This window comes from Eutrema salsugineum, unplaced genomic scaffold (genome assembly GCF_000478725.1).
Source record: "Eutrema salsugineum unplaced genomic scaffold, Eutsalg1_0 scaffold_4, whole genome shotgun sequence".
Taxonomy (NCBI): domain Eukaryota; kingdom Viridiplantae; phylum Streptophyta; class Magnoliopsida; order Brassicales; family Brassicaceae; genus Eutrema; species Eutrema salsugineum.
In genome coordinates this window covers 7,464,749-7,488,846 of record NW_006256686.1, presented here as the reverse complement: position 1 = coordinate 7,488,846, position 24,098 = coordinate 7,464,749, and the positions used below count along the sequence as shown (strand labels likewise).

General features: G+C 36.5%; 8 protein-coding genes across 9 annotated transcripts; 4 read left to right on the top strand and 4 right to left on the bottom strand.

Annotated features, from left to right (window-relative positions):
- Positions 1-4,352: 4,352 nt before the first annotated feature.
- LOC18013806 (protein ACCELERATED CELL DEATH 6) lies at positions 4,353-6,098 on the bottom strand. Its single transcript, XM_024153807.1, has 3 exons — positions 5,258-6,098; positions 4,611-5,125; positions 4,353-4,525 (listed from the first exon to the last, which is right to left on the bottom strand). The coding sequence occupies exons 1-3, from the start codon at positions 6,096-6,098 to the stop codon at positions 4,367-4,369; spliced, it is 1,515 nt and encodes a 504-aa protein (XP_024009575.1). The 3' UTR covers positions 4,353-4,366.
- Positions 6,099-6,805: 707 nt separating this feature from the next.
- On the top strand, positions 6,806-8,009 carry LOC18013845 (probable calcium-binding protein CML22). Its single transcript, XM_006418738.2, has 5 exons — positions 6,806-6,864; positions 6,954-7,154; positions 7,228-7,430; positions 7,508-7,688; positions 7,811-8,009. Exons 1-5 carry the CDS (start codon positions 6,810-6,812, stop codon positions 7,909-7,911), a joined length of 741 nt encoding a protein of 246 aa, XP_006418801.2. The 5' UTR covers positions 6,806-6,809; the 3' UTR covers positions 7,912-8,009.
- Positions 8,010-8,048: 39 nt separating this feature from the next.
- On the bottom strand, positions 8,049-9,183 carry LOC18013844 (small EDRK-rich factor 2). Its single transcript, XM_024153974.1, has 3 exons — positions 9,062-9,183; positions 8,466-8,568; positions 8,049-8,379 (listed from the first exon to the last, which is right to left on the bottom strand). Exons 1-3 carry the CDS (start codon positions 9,066-9,068, stop codon positions 8,277-8,279), a joined length of 213 nt encoding a protein of 70 aa, XP_024009742.1. The 5' UTR covers positions 9,069-9,183; the 3' UTR covers positions 8,049-8,276.
- A 320-nt stretch (positions 9,184-9,503) lies between these two features.
- LOC18013851 (gibberellin-regulated protein 12) lies at positions 9,504-10,092 on the bottom strand. The gene is made up of 4 exons (XM_024153564.1): positions 10,030-10,092; positions 9,906-9,944; positions 9,770-9,800; positions 9,504-9,685 (listed from the first exon to the last, which is right to left on the bottom strand). Exons 1-4 carry the CDS (start codon positions 10,090-10,092, stop codon positions 9,504-9,506), a joined length of 315 nt encoding a protein of 104 aa, XP_024009332.1.
- A 908-nt stretch (positions 10,093-11,000) lies between these two features.
- Positions 11,001-14,693, top strand: LOC18013850 (glutamine--fructose-6-phosphate aminotransferase [isomerizing] 2). 2 transcript variants are annotated; one of them, XM_024153932.1, is made up of 10 exons: positions 11,001-11,290; positions 11,393-11,565; positions 11,656-11,779; positions 11,963-12,108; positions 12,534-12,698; positions 12,970-13,327; positions 13,400-13,650; positions 13,736-13,850; positions 13,928-14,352; positions 14,455-14,693. In XM_024153932.1, exons 1-10 carry the CDS (start codon positions 11,056-11,058, stop codon positions 14,536-14,538), a joined length of 2,076 nt encoding a protein of 691 aa, XP_024009700.1. In that variant the 5' UTR covers positions 11,001-11,055; the 3' UTR covers positions 14,539-14,693. The 2 variants fall into 2 exon arrangements, with proteins under 2 accessions (XP_024009700.1, XP_006418798.1); XM_006418735.2 differs by having other exon boundaries at positions 11,012-11,290; positions 11,656-11,764; positions 14,455-14,538.
- Positions 14,694-15,616: 923 nt separating this feature from the next.
- Positions 15,617-17,730, top strand: LOC112084342 (protein KRI1 homolog). Its single transcript, XM_024153462.1, has one exon. It carries the CDS (start codon positions 15,655-15,657, stop codon positions 17,542-17,544), a length of 1,890 nt encoding a protein of 629 aa, XP_024009230.1. The 5' UTR covers positions 15,617-15,654; the 3' UTR covers positions 17,545-17,730.
- A 104-nt stretch (positions 17,731-17,834) lies between these two features.
- On the bottom strand, positions 17,835-19,302 carry LOC18013849. The gene has a single exon (XM_006418734.2). The coding sequence runs from the start codon at positions 19,217-19,219 to the stop codon at positions 18,152-18,154; it is 1,068 nt and encodes a 355-aa protein (XP_006418797.1). The 5' UTR covers positions 19,220-19,302; the 3' UTR covers positions 17,835-18,151.
- Positions 19,303-20,062: 760 nt separating this feature from the next.
- Positions 20,063-20,503, top strand: LOC18013782 (S-protein homolog 6). The gene has a single exon (XM_006418733.1). The coding sequence runs from the start codon at positions 20,063-20,065 to the stop codon at positions 20,501-20,503; it is 441 nt and encodes a 146-aa protein (XP_006418796.1).
- The last annotated feature ends 3,595 nt before the right edge of the window (positions 20,504-24,098 follow it).

The following is a 24,098-nucleotide window of genomic DNA, read 5'->3' as shown; positions in this document are numbered from 1 at the left end:
ACAACCCAATAGAGAGAGAGATAACGTTCTCCTTTGTTAACTCTAACATGACGTCTCTTCACTTTTTTTTTCTTTCTTTCTTCGTCTATCTTCACGGGTTTACCGTAATGCTGAAACTATGGCGAACTTCAATCAAGTAAATACATATTTTGAGTCATAAGTTTTAATTTCGATGTTTTTTTGTATGATGTTCTATATTTATATTAAGGATACGTTTTTAGATTGATCTATATATTGTAAATCACATCGGAGGTGTTTTCTAATTTTTCAAAGTGGACATTGTGGATCAATTCTCGTGTTCTTAAATTCATAAATCTAAGATAGATTTGTAATATGATTAAAGTTTAAATTCTTAAGAGATACAAAACTCATCAAAATTTCATGTATATACAGTAAAACCTCTATAAATTGATAATATCAGGACTATAATATTTTATTAATTTATCGTGAATTAATTTATCTATAAATTAATCATTTTCTGTCTATAATTTTCTAAAATTTATTTCAAATAATATTATTTTTAAAAATTTAAACAATTTTGTTAATACAAATTATGATTAACAATCATAACTATCACATTTGAATAATTTTTAATAGTATATTGGATTGTCTATGTAAAAATACATGTTTATAAGTTTATTTATCGTAAAAATTTATTTTCTGTCTATAATTTTCTAAAATTTCTCTCAAATAATATTATATTTAAAAATTTAAACAATTTTTTTAATACAAATTATGATTAACAATCATAACTATCACATTTGAATAATTTTTAATAGTATATTGGATTGTCTATGTAAAAATACATGTTCATAAGTTTAAAATTTAATTAAAAAAATCATGGCTACTATCCATATTATTGATGATAAAATTAAAGATAACAATGTAATACATTTGAAACATTTAAAAGTAAGAAAATCAATTATCACATCAAAAAGTATCATATATTTTGAATGCATACCGTAAAACAACAATAAAAGCCACTAATATATAATTAGAGAGATGAGATACAATGAGGTTTCAACTTTAAATAAAAGTAAACTCATTTAGTCATATTTTAGAATATTATATTTACATATATTTATATAAATATATATAATTATTAATTTATATTTTTGTTGAGACCATGTATTTACATAGGGATTTCAAAAAAAAATTATTATTTTATTATCTTATCGAATTTGATGAATTTTTAAATTGGCCCGACTTGGGACTAATAAAATTTATTATTTTCTAATGATTTTTAATTTATAGAGGTTTTACTGTATTTGATGTTAATAGTTTAACTTTGCTTTATTATTTTTTTGTATTGTATTCAGTTGAAAGTGTTGTGAAAGTCTCACCACATTGGTAATTGAACAATTTGTGAAGTAATATATAAAGGGTATAAGGATCAATTCACTTATCATCAATTGGTTTTGAGTTGAAAATCCATAAACTCATATTTAACATGGTATTAAAGCCATCCGATTTTTGGGCCTTCTCCGGTTGGATTTCTCCGTGGATATTTGTTCCCACAAGTTTCCATACTCTAATCCTGATTGACTAAGAAAAAAAGATGCTTGATTCATTCTGTAATCTAAGTTTTTCTATGTTTCGTTTGTTTAATAGTTACACTTTTGAAATACAAAAACTGCGTAGGGAACATGCTCTGCTGCTGTGTTAACTTGAAGCACAACAAGAAGTATGCTGAGCTGGATGCGACGCTTGAATGGAAAATGGTGGAGAGCCGGAGAAATGATCCGGGACACTGGAGTTCAAAGTCCATGGATTCAATAATTATCAAGTTTTCTAAGCTAAGAAAGGGACTAAGAAACATAAGAAACGTTTCGAATCTTATGGTAACGTTTTCTTGAGCTCTTTTAGCTCTCAAGATTCCACCGCTAAGATCTTTTAACATGTTGGTTGATGAGAATCCGCAGTAAAGATGGAAATGGGATAATCGTTATGTAATAGTTTGCGTTGGAACCCCTCCACAAAACGGTAGAGCAAAATTCAAAATTCAAAATGTCTCATGAATTATTCCATGCTCAAAAATGAATTTTGTCAACTATTCTATTGTCGTTTCTAACGTGTTTAATCATAAAATGTAATGTTGACATGACATCATTTAGAATGCAAATTATTAGAATGTTAAGACAACCCACAATGGAAACTGAGACATTTTTTAACAAATATATAAGGTTTAAAGGTTCTTTTTATTATCAATTCGTTTTGAGTTGAAAATCTATGATTCCTAATATGATATCAAAGCCAAGGTAGCCGAACAAAGGATTTTCCATAGAAACGGTTTTCGGCATTCTAAATGATCCGTATAAATAGTCAATGGTATTTCCGATATGATTGATTTATGGCCAATCCACCCAAAAACCAATTGGACTAATACAAATATGCCAATATTGAACTAACAAGGGACCGACTTTTTGGCTAAATTGGTTTGAACTTTGAACCGGGTTTAGTTCCAAGTGGAAGGAAACAAGTTGAATCAAAACCAAACTTTTTGTTGTTTGATTCTGTTTCTGTTTGATTACTCTCCAGATTACCCCTAAACTGCATCAAAATCTCTTTAGAATCTTTAGCAATAACACATATCACAGCAAAATTCAATAAGATAACGTAAATGTAGTGTCACAACTCACAACAAAAAAAGCAAGTTGGAGAACTTTTTGAGTTATTGCTAAGTGGCGACCAATGCCTAATTTATAGAAAGAGAGAGAAAGCAGTTGTAAACTATTGTAAACTACACGAGTAAAAGATCAAAAAGGACAAGCAAATATACAATTATATACTCTCCTAAAAATATACTCCAATATGTATCCATTCCACGTTCTGAAACCAGCTCATAAAGATGTAGGTTGTAACAAAATAAAATCTGAAAGATAAACGACGAGAATATGTCAAAAGGTGTTGGAGATGGGTAAAAGAGAAAGAAGATGGACCAAAAATACTGTACTGATGCGGCTTTTCTATCCACAAATTGAAAGATCCTATCACAAAATATCTTCTTATATAAAAGTTGCTCAACTCTCTCCATATGAGTGACACATCAGCATTTGAGAATTGATATGGAAATGACATGTGTCATTTTAAAGAAAATTAATTAATAAATTTTAAGTGTTAAACCACTCAAAAAATAAAAAGTTTTTTTAATTGATTCTTAAATAACATTTATATAAATATTAAACAAGAATTTATGTTATAATTAATTAAAAATTGATGTTTTTAATAACTTCTTGATTTTTAATGATATTATATTTTTAATTAATTGATTTATAATAAAATATTAACAAATGATGATCATTTAAAAAAAAAAAAATTACAAAAATATATAAATTTGAAATAGTTGAAGAAAAAATCTATTTAAAATTACAGTTTTAAAAAAGAAAATTAATTAATAGATTTTAATATTAAATTTTAAACTACTCAAAAAAATATCTATTAATTGATTTTTAAATAACATTTATGTAAATATTAAACAAGTATGTTATAATTAATTAAATATATTGATAGATAATTAAACAAGAATTTATGTAAATATTAACTCTTGATTTTTAATGATATTGTATTTCAAATTGATTGATTTATAATAATATACTAACACATAATAAATAATGTTTATATTTTGTTTTAAGAAAATACAAAATATATAAATTTGAAATAGTTGAAGAAAAAAACCCGCACGTCACCTAGTATATATAAATCATAAGAACTCCATAAATATCAGTATTACTGAAACACAACATTTCAAGGCTGTTTATTGTATAACTGTTTATAGCCGGATAGGGGTTACATCAAGTAGACAGAGAAAGCTAACCAAGGCTCCATCTATTATTAATTAAACATAGAAATTTCAGCTACTTACTGCTTTTTCTAATACCATCAAGAGACTCCATCTTCTTCACATACGTATCATCAGGTATAAGAGGAAACAGACTTCTATACTTCATCATCATCTCGAGGGTTAAACCATATCTCTCAGGAGAAGCGTTTGACATCTGTAGCAGGACGTGAGGGCCAAGGAGAAACAACCCCCATTGGAAGAAAGCCAAAGACATAACGCCACCGGTGATTGAAAGCCATTTCACATGCCCAACCACAGTAATCACACCACAATAGAATGCCAAGGGCATGCATATTAGTGCACAAAGCATTAAGGGCAAGGCCACGTCTAAGGATGCGCGAATGAGTGCTGGATCACCCGTTTGCGCCCACATAAGAATAATTACTGTAGCAACCGAGCTTAGCAATGCCAAAGTGTCAAATAGCAGAAAATTTATGAGAGATCTGTTAGTGGCCAAAGTTGCCCTGCCCAAGTGCGGACCGGAGCTATTAAAGCCACCTGGTATTGTAAAACCTGCAGCAAACGTCATTGTGTTGCTACAAGAGCTGCCACCAGCAGAAGAGTGTTGACGTAGTCTCGGTTTTTGTCATGGTTTAGTGGCTCTGATGGTCTTGTCATTGACCTTATCTTTTCATAGCCCTTTTGTTTGGTATTAGCAGATAATAAGAGTGCCAATGTCAACCTCTGTAATACAAAAACAATGGTCAATCTCTCTCTCTATATACATGTGTGTATGTGTTGTGTAATATGGGAAATATATCGGACATACCTCTTGGAAGATGTGGTTTGGTTTCACCTCTGACTCAGCGATATCCGGAGCTCTTAACCCATTATTGTTACGTACTTGCAGTATCCTTACATCCGAAGTAAGAGAAGTAATGAGTCCAGAGCACAATTTTTTTGTGGCAAGGTGCAAAGGTGTATTCCCATCCACATCTTGCCCAAATTCCAGAATTTTCCTCACATCATTTTTGATTATATGGTGGCCCATCTTTGCTGCAATGTGGAGAATGTTCTGACCACGTTTGTTAAGCAAGTGTTTTGAATCTGGACAACGTTTTAGAAACACGTCAACAATCTCCCTACTGCATTTCTCTACAGACAAGTGGATTGGAAATGAACCATCATCATCACACACATAAACATTCTTTGTTGATCGGTCTAAGAGATTGCATACTCCTTCGTAATACCCTATGGATGCTCCAAATGAAAGACAAGTCCTTCCTTGTTCATCTGGCTCATCCTCAAGACTTGGATATTTTTTCAGAATAGCATCAAGGATATCTGATCAAGCAATTAGGGAACATAAATTACTTGTATGCATGACCTAGGAATATCCATCTCAGTACTAGTTTAATAAAGAAAAATTGAACAGACAAAATGCAACCTGTTATTGATTCAAAAACCAAAACATACCTGTACTTCTGGCCTTCAAAGCAGCGTGAGCAAGATATTTTCTCCCTTCCAACTTTGAATCTAAGCTACACTTCTTGCTTTCAAGGCCATTATCGCCTGTAGTTTTTAAAATAGCTTTCACAAGTGATAAGTCTCCAGCTTCTATGGCCATGTACAAGGGAGATATTCCCTCGTTATTCGCAAGAAACGAAGCTTGGTTGTTCGCTTTCACAAGGGAGGAAGCTATCTCCATATAGCGTCCTTTCAACGCCAAATGCAAAGGAGTATCTCCATCTTTGTCCTTGACAACATATAGATTCAGCTTCTCTTTCTCTTCTTCAGACAGTTTAGCTGAAACAAAAGTTAATGTCGCAACAAGAGCCTCAATAACAGCTGAATGGCCGGCATAAGCCGCAACATGTAGGGAAAGCTGGTCTTTCGAGTTTGGGACCAATATAAGGCATGGACACTCAGAGACAATGCTCTTCACGGAATCTAGATGACCCCATGTAGCAGCAAGATGAAGAACAGAATCTCCACTATGGCTCTTGAGACATGCCATTTCATGGCTTCTCAACTTCTCCACACATTCTTTGTTCCCATCACTCACTCCGCAAAAAGTCTCCGGATTCATCTGGATGCATCCAACAGGGAGATTGAAAAGATCCAACAATCTGAGATTGGTAAGGAACTCTGGCACAGATTCCGTGTCTCCCCTTTGAGAGGAATTTCTTGAGCTGAATATGCCTGCGGCTTTGTAAATCAGATTCATAGGAAAGCATCTTTGTCTTCTTTGATCTTGAAAGACAACCGTTGACCTCTGAGACTCGATTGTATCTAGATGTGCTTCAGAAGATTCCATCTCAATCCTAAACCATGCACAAATCTTACCAAGTAAAAGAAAGAGGTCAGAAATGCAGTAGGATCCCTTTTTTCTTTGGTGCTAAACAATGCAAAGCTGCTTGATGGGAGAGAGAGAGAGAGAGATTTACAACTTCGACCATTTATACAAAAACGTCTCGAGCCATGTGCGTGCAAAGAGATGACTTTGAGTTACCATTTACCAATACCTGAGAGTTTTGGTGAGAAAAGTCCGAAGATTTCCTAAAAGCTAAACTGTAAAATAAATAAATAAAAGACCAGTGTGATTGTCGTGTCTTAAAAAAAAGACCGAGAACTTTGAAGTCGTTTTTTATTAAGTTTATTAAGTTGTAGCTTGTCGGTAAAACGTGACAAAACTGATACTGTCGTGGCACCGAGAAGATGGGAATAAACCATTACTTTTGAAGAAATATCAACACCAAGATCAGATATTAGGACGAATCAAAATTTCATCTTACCCTATTCATGCAGTCATGCTTATATTTAATGTTAAATCTTGAACCTTCTTGCCTTATTATTTCTTGTATTCAATTGAAAGCGGTTGAAAGCAGAACCAATGAAGGAACAACAGAAAGATATAACAATAATAATAATGATGACAAATAAAAACATTGAAATGATGAAAGGGCCACCAAAGTTTGAGCCTTTAACTTTGCTACTATATTCCTAATGCCTTTCTTGATGATTCTTTATGCTTTACTTAATCTGCTACGCCTTGTTCCTTTCAACCATCAAAATTAACATGAGTGAGTTCTTCTTCTTTTCATAATATCCATCTAACTTTTCTCTGATTCTTTGGTTTAATACTTACTTTTGGAATACAAAAACCGAGTAGGGAGCATGCTCTGCTGCTGTGTTAAGTCGGAGAACAACAAGAAGTATGCTGAGCTGGACTCAAAGCTTGAACGGAAAATGGTGGAGAGCCGGAGAAATTATCCGGGACACCGGAGGTTAAAGTCCATGGATTCAATAATCATGAAGTTTCCGAAGCTAAGAGAAGGATTGAGAAACATCAGAAGCGTTTTCGAATCCTACGGTAACGTTTTCTTTAGCTTTCAAGATTCCACCGGTTTCAGTTTTAAACAATTTGATTGTGGTGAAATCAACAGATAAAGATGGAAACGGAACAATCGATATGGAGGAGCTGAAGAAATGCTTAGAGGAACTAAAGCTGAGTTTGTCGGAGGAAGAAGTGAAAGGTTTATATGGATGGTGTGATGTTGATGGAAGCAAAGGAATAGAGTTCAATGAGTTTATAGTCCTTCTCTGTCTCATTTATCTTCTAGCAAAACCTTCCTCTGAATCAAGCCTGGTAATAATGATAATAAGATAGATTGAATGTTTTAGGTAATGAAAGAAACTAAAATTTTGTTGTTGTGTTTCTTATAGGAATCGAGGGAGATGGGTCCGAAGTTGGTTGAATCTGTATTTGATCCAATAGTGGAAGTGTTCTTGTTTTTGGACAAAGATGGAAAAGGGAAACTGAACAAGGCTGATGTGATAAAGACATTGAATAATGAAGACTATCCTCTAGAGAGATCTCCTTCACATGTCACCAACATGAGATTCGGTATATATACATCGCTCGATCTCTTCTTCTCTCTTTTTCTTTTGTTCTCTATGCGTTTTATTCAGATGATTACTCATTGGAATCCATCTGTATTCTCTGGTTTGTTTGTTTGTGTGGTGCAGAAGAAATGGATTGGGGAAGAAAAGGGAAAGTGGGTTTTAGAGAGTTTCTATTTGCTTTCATTGGTTGGGTGGGTCTTGATGATGCAGATGATTGTATATGAGCAGCTAAGAAACAACTTAAATCAAGAGTTGCACAGATATTTATCTTTGGAAACCATATCTTATTATGTACTTATATATGATCAAGATGATTCTGTAAGCTTTATAAACCTACAAACAAAACTATCAAGAAGCAAGATGTGTCTCAAATCTCAATCAAGAACAAGTATACTTCTAATCTACTCTCTAATGTTTTAACACCAAGATAAACACAGATGGATGCTCAAAGAGTCATTATTCAACATGAAAGCAAAACAATCACCACAATTCAAACATCAAACCTTTCACATTCAAAAGCAAAGTTCCACATAGAAGCAATGCCAATTTTCAAAAGAAAGAAGTATTACAGAAAATATTGGAATCATTGTTATTTCTTGTTATTGTTTCCTTTTGCTCCTCCTCCGGAACTAGCTGCTCCTGCTGCTTGAGCAGCTTTCTTGGCTGCTTTCTCTTGTAATGCTTTTGCATCCCTAAATCATTACAAAACACAAACACAATTGGAATCGATTAATCCTCCAGAGAGTATATTAAAATCGGATTCAAAAAAAGTTAGTACCTTTCACGCCGTTGCTCCGGAGTTAAGCCGTCGTCTTTGGTCTTTCCTTTACCGCCGGTACGAGCTTGAGCCCTTTCACGATCACGCTCTCTCTGACTTCCTCGTGCAAATTTTCGCCAAATCAGAAAACAAAAGCCAGAATCAAAGAAAACAAACTAATTTGGTGCGATCAAATCAATGAAACACAAAAAAAAAATCATCAAACCCCTTGAGAGTATCATCACCCTCAAGATCAGATCTTGCATAGAAGATCGAGTTAAGTGGTTCAATCCAAAAAGCTTCCGTCTTGTACAACTTCAAAACAATCAGATAATGGAGATTAATAAATCGAACAAAAACAAAACAAACCCTCGTTAGATTCGAGGCAATTCACACGGAGAAATCAATGACAATTGGTGATCCAAAACAAAACCTAAAATTTGACAAACCCTAAAAAATTTGTTAAATTTTAGGTGTTTTCAGCCTTGTAGAACACGCTAAACCTTTCCAATGCACATGATTTGAGCAATCGAACCATCAAGAACTTAAGGAAGAAAGAAAAATCAATCGAGATGTAAGTAAAACAAGGGAAATCCAAAACGAATAGACAAGGATATGAGTCATGGTGAGCTTAGCAGAGAAATCCGCGTAGCAGATCCGGAGAGATCTCCGATGCAGAAAAGCCGAAGCCAGAGAAGGAAGATGATAGTTGGAATAAATTCGCTTTTTATATGAGTTCTTCCATAATCGACTAATCGTGATTTCTGGATTCTTTATCGGTTTGGTTCGGTTATTTCGGGTTTTTTGGGTTTTTTTTTCAATTTGAGGGGAATTGGTTTAAATTTCGGTTTGTTTAAAATTCGGTTTGAGTTGCATTACTGACAACATATAATATATGTCAATTATCATCTTTCTCGTTGTTTGGTCAAATTTTTAAATGGATCTATGTTATTTTTTGAACTAAAAAAACCTTTTTTCTTTTATTTTAACTATTAAAATTACCATAAGGCGTATACAAAGACTTCATCAAAACATTTTTCGTAGTTTATAATTTGACTATCATGGACAATTTGGTCCACCTTGTTTAGTTTTCAAATTGTTGTAGCAAGGACATTCTCCATTATTGTCATATGTTCCTGATGGTACGCACAAGCATTTCTTGCAACATTGGTTACAATACATCAAACATGCACTCTTGTGAGATGTTGCTGAACATCGAAATTTACATGCAGCCAGACACTCTTGCAAAATATATATATATATATATAAAAAAAACAAGAACGTAAATATTTTGGATATTTATCAGTTTTATCAAATAATTTTACCTCCAATACTAAGTGAACCCTCTCGTCCTTTCTGCGAAATAAATTTTGTGATGATATAAATGATAAAAATATGAATACATTCGTCTTAATTCTATATGTATTTGCTTTCTATTGACTTTTAAAGTTTAATGAATACCTTGTGGATTGGATCTGATGGATTTATTAATTCCTTTGTCTGCAAAAAATATATTGTAAAACCATATAATTCTATTCGATTCACAAATAAATCGAAAGGGGAACATTTTTTTTGGCAATCTTACACTGGAAAATTGAGTAGTAAACAAAAAGTGAAATACAATTAAGACGGCAATGAACTTTGCCATTTTTTTGTTGTTGATTGATTTGGATGTTAATGTTGAATTTATTTATCAACCAGTAATATCCAAAAGAAAGGTAGGGTTTTTTTTTTATTATAGTAAAGTAGTCGCCAAAATTCTTAAATGTTGCAAAGAAAAGAAATGTAGGGTTTTTTGTGTGATCATTGACATGAAAACTATATAACTAAACTCGAATTTGTAAGATACTGTTGAAAATATCAATAATTACATCTTCTAATTGAATGTTCTCAGTCAAAATATTAATATGTTATTATTTTTGCACAACGTTGGCCAGACATCGTGAGGCGAACAACTGTGCTGATTTATTAGCTAAGACAGCAATACTTTCTAATTTACCATGGTCTCTGTACCGTACTTGTCCTTCATTTTTGCAGTCTTTTGTAAACAATGATATGTATTTTGATTACTAATAAAGGAATTTTAGACGGAAAAAAAAAAAAAAAAGAAGGTACATCACCGGTTTAAACGTAATGCTACCAAATTCCCTCGTTCAGTCAAAAGTTACCAAGGGTAATTGTTAGAGTCGCAACCTCGATTTAATACTATCTTGTATGAAGCCTGATTTCTCCATAAATCAAGCCCAATAAAATTAAAAATAAGTAAAATATACTCCAAGTTCCAAATTAATTAAATCCTCCTGACTAATCACACGTGACCAGCGGCGCACCGCCACGAGCCAGGCCTAGAGACTGTATTTCCGCTTTTCAACAAAAGCAAAAATTCGCTCTCTATCCAATCACCAACAGCCACGTCATTATTCCTGACACAAAATAAACAGACAAAAATATCCAAACATGTGCATCCTATTTACAAGTCAAACCCAAATCTGAGTCAAAATTAGAAAATCTCACCGTTCCATTCCTTCTTCTTCCCTCTCATTCTTTCCACGAAACTCTCAATAATTGTTTTTGAAAGAGATTCAGCGAGAGAGACAATCAATACACAAGAATGTGTGGAATCTTCGCGTATCTGAATTTCCACGCGAACAAAGAGAGACGATACATTCTCGAGGTTCTCTTCAATGGCCTGCGTCGTCTCGAGTACAGAGGCTACGATTCTGCTGGAATCGCCATCGACGATTCGCTCTCTCGCCACCCAAACCAAAAGTGCCCTAGCTCTTCTCCTCCGCTCGTTTTTCGTCAGGCCGGGAACATCGAATCACTCGTCAATTCCGTCAACGAAGGTCACTTTCCCTCAATCTCTTCTCTGGATCTTCGATTTTTTCATTTTCCAGTTTTCGACACCGCTTGATTTCAATCGTCCTTGTGATGATTTGTGTGTGCAGAGGTTACGAATATTGATTTGAACCTGGACGAGGTTTTCTATTTCCATGCTGGAATTGCACACACTAGGTGGGCTACTCATGGTGAGCCAGCTCCGAGGAACAGTCATCCTCAGTCTTCTGGTCCTGGAGATGATTTTCTGGTGGTTCACAATGGCGTTATCACTAATTATGAGGTTTCTTCTTCTTCTCTTCTTTTGTGTATAAGAGAGTTAAAAAAGGCTATTGATTTGATTATGTACCTCTTGTTATTGTTCTTGAGTTAGGTACTGAAAGAAACGTTAGTCAGGCATGGATTTACTTTTGAATCGGATACTGACACTGAAGTCATTCCAAAGCTTGCTAAATTTGTTTTTGACAAAGCGAATGAAGAAGGTAATGCTTCTTTAGGTGAGAATTGCTTACTAGCTATGTCCATATTGTGTATGAAATTATATGAGTTGAGGGAAGTTTGGTTAAAAAATTTTGGGAGATGTTAGTTGTAGATCCAGGGAGTTGATTTCAAGTAGTTTTGTTTCGATTTAGCTAGCATGCACTTTTTTCACGGGTACATCTGTTTCCTATGCTTTGTAGGTGAACAGACCGTAAGTTTTTGTGAAGTTGTCTTTGAAGTGATGAGACATCTTGAGGGAGCTTATGCTCTTATATTTAAAAGCTGGCATTATCCGAATGAGTTGATTGCGTGCAAGCGTGGCAGCCCATTGCTTTTAGGCGTTAAAGTAAGTAACCCTCAGTCACTAGAATCACGAGGCTGTTTCATTTTGCTCGATCGAAATGTAGCTTGAGTTTTCCTTTAGGTAGTATGGTATCAAGCTCTGTAACATAAGAACAGCTCTTAAACATGGAAATCTAATATGCAAGGGATATATAAATATACTTATGAAAGTTTTCTTGACCTTGGTGTGTATACAAAGAGCAGAATATTACATCTCTGTTCCGAGGGTATTCTTCTCTTAGCTACATAGGAGCCCAGTTGCTTCACCTGGGTCCTAATTTTGCATTTTTAAGATTCAAACTAGACAACAATATTAATGATAGTTTTTGTCTTTTCACCCTGGTTTTTCATCGACAGAAGCAAAACATTTCCGAGTAGTTCAATTACCTAAGCAACTGCGGTATACCTCACTTTTGCGTGCTTTCGTAGGAGCTAAATGAAGACAAGAACAAAAATCATGTTTTCAAGGATGCCCACTTTCTTTCCAAGAATGAGCATCCAAAGGAATTTTTCCTATCAAGTGACCCGCACGCTCTTGTTGAGCATACAAAGAAAGTCTTGGTCATTGAAGATGGCGAAGTTGTTCATCTCAAGGTATAACAATCATTCAGTTTTATTTTACTCAGTGTGTAGTCCTTCCCTGCCAAATTTTAAGTGTGAATGTTGTATTCTAGCATATAACTAACGAATCTGATTGACTAACCAATAAGTAGCAACTGAAACATTTAAGAAACATCATGACCTATAAATGTTATTATTGTCCAATTTGGAGGAATAAGTGTCTTTCAGGAGATATGAAGTGGTTGTTATGTAACCTATGCATATTCTCTAGATATGTGCTCACCAATTCTACTTTGATTAACAGGATGGAGGCGTGTCAATACTTAAGTTTGAAAACGAGAGGGGAAGGCGTAATGGTTTATCTAGACCTGCTTCAGTGGAACGTGCGTTATCTGTTCTAGAGATGGAGGTGGAGCAAATAAACAAGGGAAAATATGATCACTACATGCAAAAAGAAATCCACGAGCAGCCTGAATCTTTGACTACCACAATGAGAGGCCGGCTTATACGCGGTGGTTCACGCAAACCGAAAACAGTCCTCTTAGGTGGGTTGAAAGATCACCTAAAGACCATAAGACGCAGCCGGCGTATAGTTTTTATCGGGTGTGGGACAAGCTACAACGCGGCTCTTGCATCAAGACCTATCCTTGAAGAACTCTCTGGTAGTTGCTCGACTAGATTCATGTGTTATCTTGATTACGGATTGAATCTGCTAACTTTAGGTCTTTCCATAGGTATACCAGTCAGCATGGAGATTGCTAGTGATCTCTGGGACAGACAAGGTCCAATATACAGAGAGGATACTGCGGTATTCGTGAGCCAGTCTGGTGAAACTGCAGACACATTACTTGCTTTGGATTATGCTCGCGACAATGGTGCATTATGTGTTGGCATAACTAACACCGTTGGGAGCTCCATAGCTAGAAAAACACACTGTGGTGTCCATATCAACGCAGGAGCTGAGATTGGTGTTGCAAGTACAAAGGTAATAAATTAACTTTCAGAGAACTTTCATGAAAATCTCTGAGTATATTTATCTTTCCAAACTTTAAAACCCAAACATTTATCAGGCATACACAAGTCAGATTGTGGTAATGGTAATGGTAGCTTTAGCAATCGGAAGTGACACAATCTCCAGCCAAACTAGACGAGAAGCTATAATCGATGGACTACTTGATCTGCCGAGTAAGTTGAGTAAAAATGTCAACAATGGTTAGCTTCTTCTTAAGACTCTTTTGAGTATATATCATATTTGATTGCAGATAAGGTTAGGGAAGTACTAAAGCTAGACGAGGAAATGAAGGATCTTGCGCAACTGTTGATAGACGAGCAGTCACTGCTTGTGTTTGGGAGAGGATACAACTACGCAACAGCTTTAGAAGGAGCGTTGAAAGTAAAAGAAGTATCGCTCATGCACAGCGAAGGAATACTTGCAGGAGAGATGAAACACGGGCCTTTAGCTTTGGTCGATGAGAATCTACCCATCGCTGTGATCGCAACTCGCGATGCTTGTTTCAGCAAACAACAGTCGGTGATTCAGCAGCTTCACGCACGCAAAGGGAGGTTGATAGTGATGTGCTCAAAAGGCGATGCTGCGTCTGTGAGCTCGAGCGGGTCTTGTCGAGCCATCGAAGTTCCTCAAGTGGAGGATTGTTTACAACCTGTTGTTAATATAGTTCCCTTACAGGTAAAATATAAACTCTTGACATAAAAACTCATCTGTTTTTTTTTTTTTTTTTTGGTTTTCTGATAAGTGATGGTGTTTTTGTTTTTTTCTTTCTTGGGACAGTTATTGGCTTATCATCTGACTGTTCTGAGAGGTCACAACGTTGATCAGCCGAGGAATCTAGCGAAGAGTGTAACCACTCAGTAGAGAGAGCGAAGAAGACATGACTCTGAGTTTTGTATAGTTTTTCTTTATGCTTTGGAGTTTTATGTTACACTCGCTTAACCCATCGTTTACCTTTTGGAGTCTGACAAGTGGAAACTAAACCGAACTAAAATTTCTTTAAGTGCCTTTCATTTTTACTTTTTTACCTTTTGGAGCCTGACAAGTAAATCACGAATGTGATTGAAAACATGGAGCTTAGGTATGGGCATTCGGATATTCGGTTCGGTTTCGGTTCGGAACCAATCGGTTTCAGATATTTCGGGTAGAGGAAGTTAGGATCCATCGGATATTTTTATAAATTTCGGTTCGAGTTCGATACCTTTATTTCGGTTCGGTTCCGGTTTGGATAATCGGATCCGAATCTTTTGCCTCAAATATTTAATTCGACTCACATTTTTTTAATAACAAAAATTCAAAAATATATATATCAAAACTTAAAAGTATACCCAAAAGTTCCAAAAATAAAGAAAATATATCTGTAAAACCAGAAATATATATCAAATATAAAAAATATCAAAAAAAATTAATATTTAGAAGGATATATAATTATATTTTGGATAATTTGGATACCCAATCGGTTCTCAGTTCGGTACTAGTTCGGTTCCGGTTCTTCGGATATAAGAGTTTAAGATCCATCAGATATTTTTAAAAATTTCGGTTCGGATTCGGTACCTCCATTTCAGTTTGGTTCTGGTTCGGATATTCGGATCCTGGTTTTTTGCCGAGGCCTAATGGAGCTAGTTGCAAAAAGAGGAATGGTTTTTTCTATACGAAAAAAAAATGGTCATGTGGTATTGTTTGCTATATATTGATCAAAACTGTTATAGTTTGCGTAAGGTATAAATACTTTTTGTCTGATTTGTGACAATATATAGGAGTGTAGGGATGAGCTGCCCGATTAACCGGTCCTGTCCATTGAAAATTGGTTTCAATTACGTAAGCTGGAATCTTTTATGTTCTAGTGAAATAGTGGTCCGGTTCAGTCGTAAATTTTGAACCGGTCTGGTCTAAGTCAGTACATATATAAAAAACCGAAATGCAACTAACTGGATCAAAAACCCTAGCAGGCAACAAGTCCAGTCGACCTCAGAAGATCGAATGAGAATGCCGTCGAAGCTGTTTGATGATGACGATGGCGACTCTCCGGTGAACGAAGTCGCCGATACGCTCCCGATAGATGAGAAATACGGTAGTAGGTTAATTCACAACAGAGAGCGCGATGATCTCCGGCGATACGAGAAGGCGGTGGCGGAAGGTGAAATCGACGACGAAGACGACGACGACGAATCAGAATCCGAAGAAGAAGTGCCTGAGCCAAATGACGATGAGGATGATATCGCAGAGTTTATCGATTCGTTGGTTAAGGTTAGAGCAAAGGACCCTGTGTTTAGGGTGACCGGCTTGACCGATGGGGTTGATGAGGAGGAACGAAAAAGGAAGAAGGAGGAGAAGAAGAAGGAGAAGGAGGAAAAGAAGAAGAATAAGAAGAAGAAGATGTATCTGAAAGACGTCCAGGCAAGGCAATTGCTTGAAGGAGGTCCAGATTCTCTCGAGGAAAATGAGGAGAGGAGAGGGTCTCAGAGTTACGCTGAGAAGAATGAGGAATTGAAGCGAGCAGTACGCGATGCTGTGGAGACTGGAGAGGGTAATGATGATGATGATGATGAAGATTTGTTTAGAGTAAAGGAAGGAGATGAGCAGGAGGAGGAGGAAGAAGACGAGGAGCTGAAGAAGAAAGCGGATGAGTACTTTGGTGAAGTATCTCAGCTTGGCGAGAAAGATAAGTTTTTGAGAGATTTCATTGTGAAACAGATGTGGAAGGAGAAAGATGGAAAGAGCAAGATTGATGAAGATGAGTTGGATGAGTTGGATAAAGATGAGGAAGCTCTTTGGATGCAAGAGGATTATGAGTATAGCTTCAGGCACGAGGAGAATGCAGGGGAGACAGTTATGGGTCAGTCTAGGATCGTAGAAGGCTCTGTTAGGAAGAAGGATAATTCGAGGAAGACACAGAGGAAAAACAAAGAGGAGAGGTTGAAGATGGTTGAGTTGGAGAGGCAAGAGGAGCTGAAGCGGCTGAAGAATGTCAAGAAGAAGGAGATGAGGGAGAAGATGAAGAAGGTGCTCTCTGTTGCTGGTTTTAAGGAAGGAGAAGAGTGTCCGTTAGATGCGAGAGACCTTGAGGATGAGTTTGATCCCGAGGAGTATGATAAGATGATGAAAGCTGCGTTTGATGACAATTACTACGGTGCGGAGGATGAAGATTTGTGTAGTGATGATGATGATAATGAAAAACCAGACTTTGACAAGGAAGATGAGCTGCTTGGACTTCCAAAGAATTGGGATGTGATTCAAGGTGGAGATGGTTTTACAGTCGCCAGAGAAAAGGTTTTGAAGCTTAAGGAGAATGTCGCTGGTGATGAAGAAGAAGAAGAAGCAGAAGTAGAAGAGGTGGAAGAAGAGAGAGAGGGTAAGAGGAAGAGAAAGCGGAAAACATCTCTTGTACAAAGAGCCAAGGAGGCTTTGATGGAGGAGTATTACAAGCTAGACTATGAGGATACAATTGGAGATTTGAAAACAAGGTTCAGGTTTGCGAAAGTTCAACCAAACAACTACGGGCTGGAGCCGGAAGAGATACTCTTTTTAGACGACACAGAGCTGAACCAGTACGTGCCATTGAAGAAGATGGCTCCTTTCATGGAAAAGGATTGGGAGGTGAATAGTTATAAGGTTAAGGACCAGAAACGTAAGGTCAGTGAGTTATGGGAGAAGATGGATGATAATCATGATGATGAGAAGAAGAGAAGCAAGAAGATAAAGAAGAACGATGTTGAAGAGAAGAAGACGAAGAAACCAGTAGAGAAAGCAGCAGATGAGGAAGGCGAGGCTGAGACGAGTAAATTATCGAGAAGGGCAAAGAGAAGAAGGCGTGAGGCAGAAAAGAAGCTTCCTCCTAACAGAATGGCTGCTTATGGTAAGGCAAATTAAGAAATGAATTAATTAAAAGAGAAATGTTTCGTCATCCATTTCTCCATGTTTTGTTTAGACTCAAATCCTAGGTTTGATCTGTTGGAACTACTTTTGTTTTTCAACCCTGTGATATGGTTTTTGTTTTTTCTCTCTGTTTTATCACTTTGATATGTTATAAATCATCAGAAACTCCATTTGAATATCTATTGTCTACTAAATGTCTACTACACAGAAAGAGAACACAATCGTTAAGAAATTGCAAACTTCTCCGTACATTGATTCTCATAACTTCATAAAAAAGAAAGATGAAACAAAACAAACTACTTTCATTACTTAAATATTGTTTACTACATCCGTTGCATAAGTTAAGTCATAAGGACACTTTAGATAAACACAGCAAGACACGACCATAAATGTTTCATAATGAAACACTTAATTCCAAAACCTAGATAAAAGCTTTCCACAAACTTGAAAACATATCTCATAGCCAAGCTAAAAGCTCCATTGCATCCATCACCAAAAACCTACGTGGTACCCTTTTCTGTACATACTGTTCTATTCCATTTCGCTTCTACTGAAAAAAACACTATGATGCAGACCCTTGACAGTTCTAACCTTCTTAGGATCATTCTTCTCCAAGTGGTTTGAGATTAACCCCTAAACCCTCTGTTGCATCAGAGCTTCCTCGAATCCGCTTTTCCAGAATATCATCAGCTTCCTCCACTGCTTCAAACTTCCTCTTGGACCCTTCAGAAGATGTTCCACCGATTTCAGATTTAACTTGCTTATCGTCAGCTTCCTGAACGCCATCAAGACCTTGCTGCTTCTGCTCAAGGTCCCCATCAGGTAAGTCCTGAACCGCATCAGAAGATCCGTCTACCTGTTCGAGCTTCTCCTCCCAGGTAAGAGTTCCATTTCCACCATTGTTCTCAGCAGAGCCATCAAAGCTAGCGTCAGGAGGAGGTGGAGAAAGAGCACGTTCAAGAGGGTCAGGAACATCAACCCAAACATGTGAACAAGACTTAGCGAGATGATTCAAATCCCCACAATTACGACAGAATCTAAACCTCGACGTGTTCCAAGCAACATCCTCATAACGTAGCTTCACAATCTTCGTCTCTCCCGATTCAAATCTAACAACTTTCTTGAAACACAGCTTCGTATCCACAGAAACGTTCACACGAACACGAACGGAACGCAAATCAACAGTTTTATCATCTAAATCAATCTCCATTACCTCACCCATGGACGAAACAATCTCGCGAATCGTCCCTTCACAGACATACCGAATCGGAATCCCACGAATTCTCAACCACATAGGCACCGATTGAAGAAACTCAGGACCTGGTTCGTCTTCCCACTGCTGCAACACGACGAGCCATCCGTTGTGAGTATAAGGACCGGACCAAAGAACCATCTCCAGATCACGATCCCTCTCGAACACGAACTGAAACTTTCCTCCGCCGATTACGCGGCCGCGAGATCGAGATCCGGCGGCGTTCCACTCGTGAGGGAGAGTCTGGATCACTGAGTAGAGATCTGGCTTTCTAGGACCGAGAACTCGACCAACAAGGCTTCGACGATTGGTTTCAGTGGCTTCAGCGTAAGCGGTTCCTGGGACTACGATTTGAGGATCGGCTAAACCTAAAGCGAGATGTCTCGACGTTGCTCTTCGCCGATTGTTCAAAGCCATAGCCGCCGGTTAAAAGAGCTTAAGCGAGAGACGGTGGATCAAACTATCGAATCGCACCCGATCGTCGGAAATGGGAATCGGAATTTAGCCCTAGAAAAAGATGATCGATGAGTATTTATATTTACAGTTATTTTATTATTTATTAATTAAAAAAATACTAACCGCCGATTACCACTAACTAGTACGGCCGCTAAAAGTGAACCAGTTTACAGACGTTCTTGGGCTTACTAAGCCCAAAACATGATTTATACTAAAACAACATACTTCTAAGGTGCACATCTAAATCTATGATATGATTTCGTTATATCCCTCATGTATTAAATTATTTAATTCTTTAGTTTCTAAAATAAAATTTGATTCGGAATGTCGTTTTTATGTTAAATTATCGATTTAAATTTTTTAAATATTTTTAAATTAATAAAACCAGATTTTTGTTTATCATATACAAATCTTTTATATATCAAGTTGGATTTCGAAATAAATTTGTTTCTCTATTTTTATATTAGATATTTGTTTATATATGGTTATGCTCTACTTTATTATTATTTTCAATACTAATTATGTTGCTTTTTTCATTTTTTTCTTAATAAGAAACTGACAATGTAAGCTATTTTCTATTTAATTAGCTCTGCAAAGATATGATTAAATCCATATGAAAATCTAGTTAATTATTGTGAGATTTCAGAGTAATAAAAATATACATGTATATATAGACACTATCGTAAATTAAACTCTCCCGGATATGAATCCACCTGAAATTTAAAAACCTCTCTCAACAGAAACACACAAAACAAAAAAAAAATGTAAAAACTGCACCTTTGCATCATTTAGGAAAAACAAAACATGAAAACTCCTAAACAAATCATTTTTCTACTTATCATCATATTCTTCACCTTAACGATCATCTTCACGTCGATGCTTCAGCCACAAACCATGCTATTGGGAAAGGAATACGACGTACGTGTAATCAACAGCTTCAGAGACAACTCATCTCTCCCTCTAGTGATCTGGTGCAACTCGCCGCAAGGAGAACTCGGTGGTCGTGCGCTTCAAGAAGGAGACGACTTCAGATGGACGGCCAGGATCGAGTTGTGGTCGTGGAAAGCAGACTATACATGTACAATGAAGTGGGAATCTAAGAGGAAGAGGTTCGATGCGTTTAAGATTTCAAGGGACATCAATAGATGTGGATTTACAGGGAAATGTTCTTGGTCCGTTAGAGAAGATGGGTTTTACTTTAGTAGTGATGAGGTTTATTGGACCAAAGATTTTTCTTGGTTGTAAGTTTTTGTCTTTGTTTGGTTTTGTTTAATTTAATTTGAATAGAATCGCCAATCTTCTCTAAAATCTGATTATAAATCCGAAAAACTCAAAATGTGGTTCATCTAAATATTTTTTTCCAAAATTCTTGCAAAGGATTCAAGTAGTGGTCTAATTATCTACATCAACATGATCAATCAAAGCTCAAGCGGGATAAGATTAGATTTGGCGTGGTATCTACTCGAGTTCTCTTTGTCATTGTGCTCTCTTTTTTTTTTCTTTCGATGAAATTAAAAACCAATAGACTAGGTTCAAAGGTTCATGTCATAAAGAAAGCAATATCATATTAGTATACTTGTTGGACATTGAAAGAATCATCCAAAAAGGGATAACTATATTAAAAGGCCTCTAAAAATGTAATTAAAGGCTGTTTATAGTAGGTAATCTCATTTGGAATGAGTAAGTGAGAATGGCTTAATTTAGTTAAAACAATGGGCTGAAAATGATTAGTATCAATGTCCTTAAGGGGGAAAAAAACTCATTTCCATTAATAAAATGTGTTTATAAAAGCTCAGTAATTAAGTCTCAATAATGAGAAGGATACAAGTTATTGGAGCCAAAAAGTTTACCAATTTACCTTTTTTTAACAAACCAGTCAGTTTTTTTTTTACCAGGTTACTTTTCAAATCACTGAAATTTTTTTTTCAGATCATAACGAGTTTTGTGTGTATTTTGTCATCGACCAAAAAGAAAATATCATATACTAAATTTAGGTCATTAGTCTCGAATTATTGTAGGTTAAACAAAATTAGCCGTAGAGTTATATTAATAAGAGTTTCAGAAAATCAAATACAATTGCTTCTACTCTTGATATCTAAAAATAGATTAAAAAAAAAACAACTCTTTTTAGTCTCAGAATTCGAAATAGTACTAGATGTTATAACACATATCATATATGGACTCTTATACCGGCCCATTAGGCCCATCAGGGCATTGTACTTAACCTAGATTTTCTATGTACTCTATATATACATTCCAGTGATTAATAAAGTTTCTAAGTTTTCACAACACGTTATCAGCACGATAAGACTCTCTGAGCGAAAAACCCTAATAAATCCGGCCACCACCAAAACCCTAAAAGCAAGTCGAAACTTAAAAGACGCATATCTTCCAAACCGTGAGGAACCAGAAGACGATCTACATATCAAATCGAAGCCCTCGACGAGACGAATCTACTGGTGAAAACCGTTTGTCGATCCAACGTCGGACGCGCCCTCACGCACACTTACAGTACACGACGATCAACCGAAAAAAAAAAAAAAAATCCAGATCCGAGTTTTTCCTTCTTCAACCAGCAGCTTCTCCAGTTTTGGTGATCAATCCTTGGAATTTGTAGCGGCTAACTGAGGTCTATTAGCTCCCAGTTTCATTAGCCTGTCAGAAATCCAAAGGTGGAAAAGGTATCTTCTAAAACTGAGAGCCATAGAACCTGTTGTTTAAACACTTCAAAACCCTATCGATCTCTAATTGATTGAAAGTGTTTGATACTCTGATGATTGATTGATAACTTGTTGATTGATTGTTTAAATTACAAGTTTATGCATGTTCAAAGGTTTTAAACTCGTTTTATAAAACCCTAATTTACAAAAACCTAACAACTGTTTTTGGCCATGTTTATGGCATAAACCTATTTGATTTTCTTCATGTTTAATAAGCTTGTTGCAGCTTATTTGATTGTTGATTCTCTTGCTTGAAACACTTGATTGAATAAACTAAGAAAATCAACCCTAAATCCTAAGCTTGATTCACGATTTTGTAATCTTCAAAATCGTAAGTCATAATGCTTAAACCCTAGTCCTTTTCACGTGATTTCTTTGTTGTCCTTGTGAAATTATTAAAACCATCGACCACAGATCCTATAGATCTCGAAATCACATCCAAAATATGTTTTCCAAACCGTTAAAACCCTAGATAAAACCCTAATCATATTCGGCTCCCCTAGGGTTCCTCCTAAACCGCCTAAAACCGGCTAAACCTGGTTCTCATTAACCGAAATTATATTCGGCTTTAACCGATTAAATCACAGCTATTAAACCGACATCATGTTCGGGGTAACTAAAACCATACCCTTTAAAATTTACTATTTCCGAGAAAGTTCCCTCTAATAGAAAGTTTCCTCATATAAAAACTTTCCTCATATAGAAATTTTTCCGACATAGAAACTTTCCTCATTTAGAAAATTACCCAAATTAGAAACTTTCCAAATTTAGAAACTTTCCTAAAATAGAAATATTCTCAAAATAGAAAGTTTCATCATCAGCATTCAAAATTTTCTCAAAACAATCCCTAACAAAATCAATCTCATGTTTCAGATGTCAAACATTCAGAAATGTGAATTCGAGGCCCTTCACGTCTCCGGGGATAACTACCTCGAGTGGGCCCTAGACATGCGCTTGTTCCTTGCATCGAAAGAACTCGATGCGTGTATTACCGACGGTAACACCGCATCCCGTAAGGGACAGTCTCAGGCGATATGTCACATACGCCATCATCTGGCCCCGAGCCTTAAGCAGCAATATCTCACTCTTGAGAATCCACTTGAATTGTGGCAAGCGCTGAAAAAGCGATATGACCATCAGAAAATGGTCCAGTTGCCTCAGGCAGATTTCGACTGGAAGAACCTTCGGTTCCAGGACTACAAATCCGTAGATGATTACAACAACGAACTCTTTCGTATTGTTGCCATCCGGAAACTCTGTGGCGAGGATGTGACAGATAATGATCTCCTCGAGAAAACATTATCCACATTCAGCACAAAGAATGTTGTGCTCCAACAACAATACCGTGCAATGAAACACACATTGTACGAAGACTTGTTGTCCTGTCTTCTCCTCGCTGAGAAGAATAACCAGCTGCTTATGAGGAACAGCGCTATGAGGCCCCCGGGATCGGCTCCTGTCCCAGCTTCTCGTCAAGAGTCCTACCATGTTCAACCCGATAGATCCTCAGATCACCGCCGTGGACGTGGTAATGGACGTGGTAATGGCCGAGGACATGGACGTGGAAGACGTGGACGCGGACATGGTCGTGGCAACCGACCTAACCTCAGTTATGGTCCTGGTCGTGGTCGAGGCATCACCAAGCCGACCCGCCACACCAACCCCGATCACTCTGCTTGTACCAGATGTGGGATGTTCAACCACCCAACAAAGCAATGTCGCACCCCCAAGATCCACTGCGATCTATACCAGAAGTACGGAAAAGCTCCTGCTGAAGCCAACATGACTCAGCCAGTCGATGCTGCTAACCTGGAAGGTGACGACCTCCTTGATGATGAGAACACCACAAACGAGCAGACCGACCCCATGAACTATGAAACAGCTGATCTCCTCGATTAATTCAATCATCTGAAACTCTGATACAATTTGATTTTGTTCTTTATTTTTTTTTCATTTTGGGATTTGTTTCATTTTTTTTTTCCATTTGCCTTTATTCTCAGACACTGCTTTACTTTATGATTTATCACATTTTCTGAATTCCTCAATACTGAATTCTATCTTCTATTCATAATAAAGCACACCAGCAAATGGAAACCATAGTCGTAGATAGTGGATCCAGC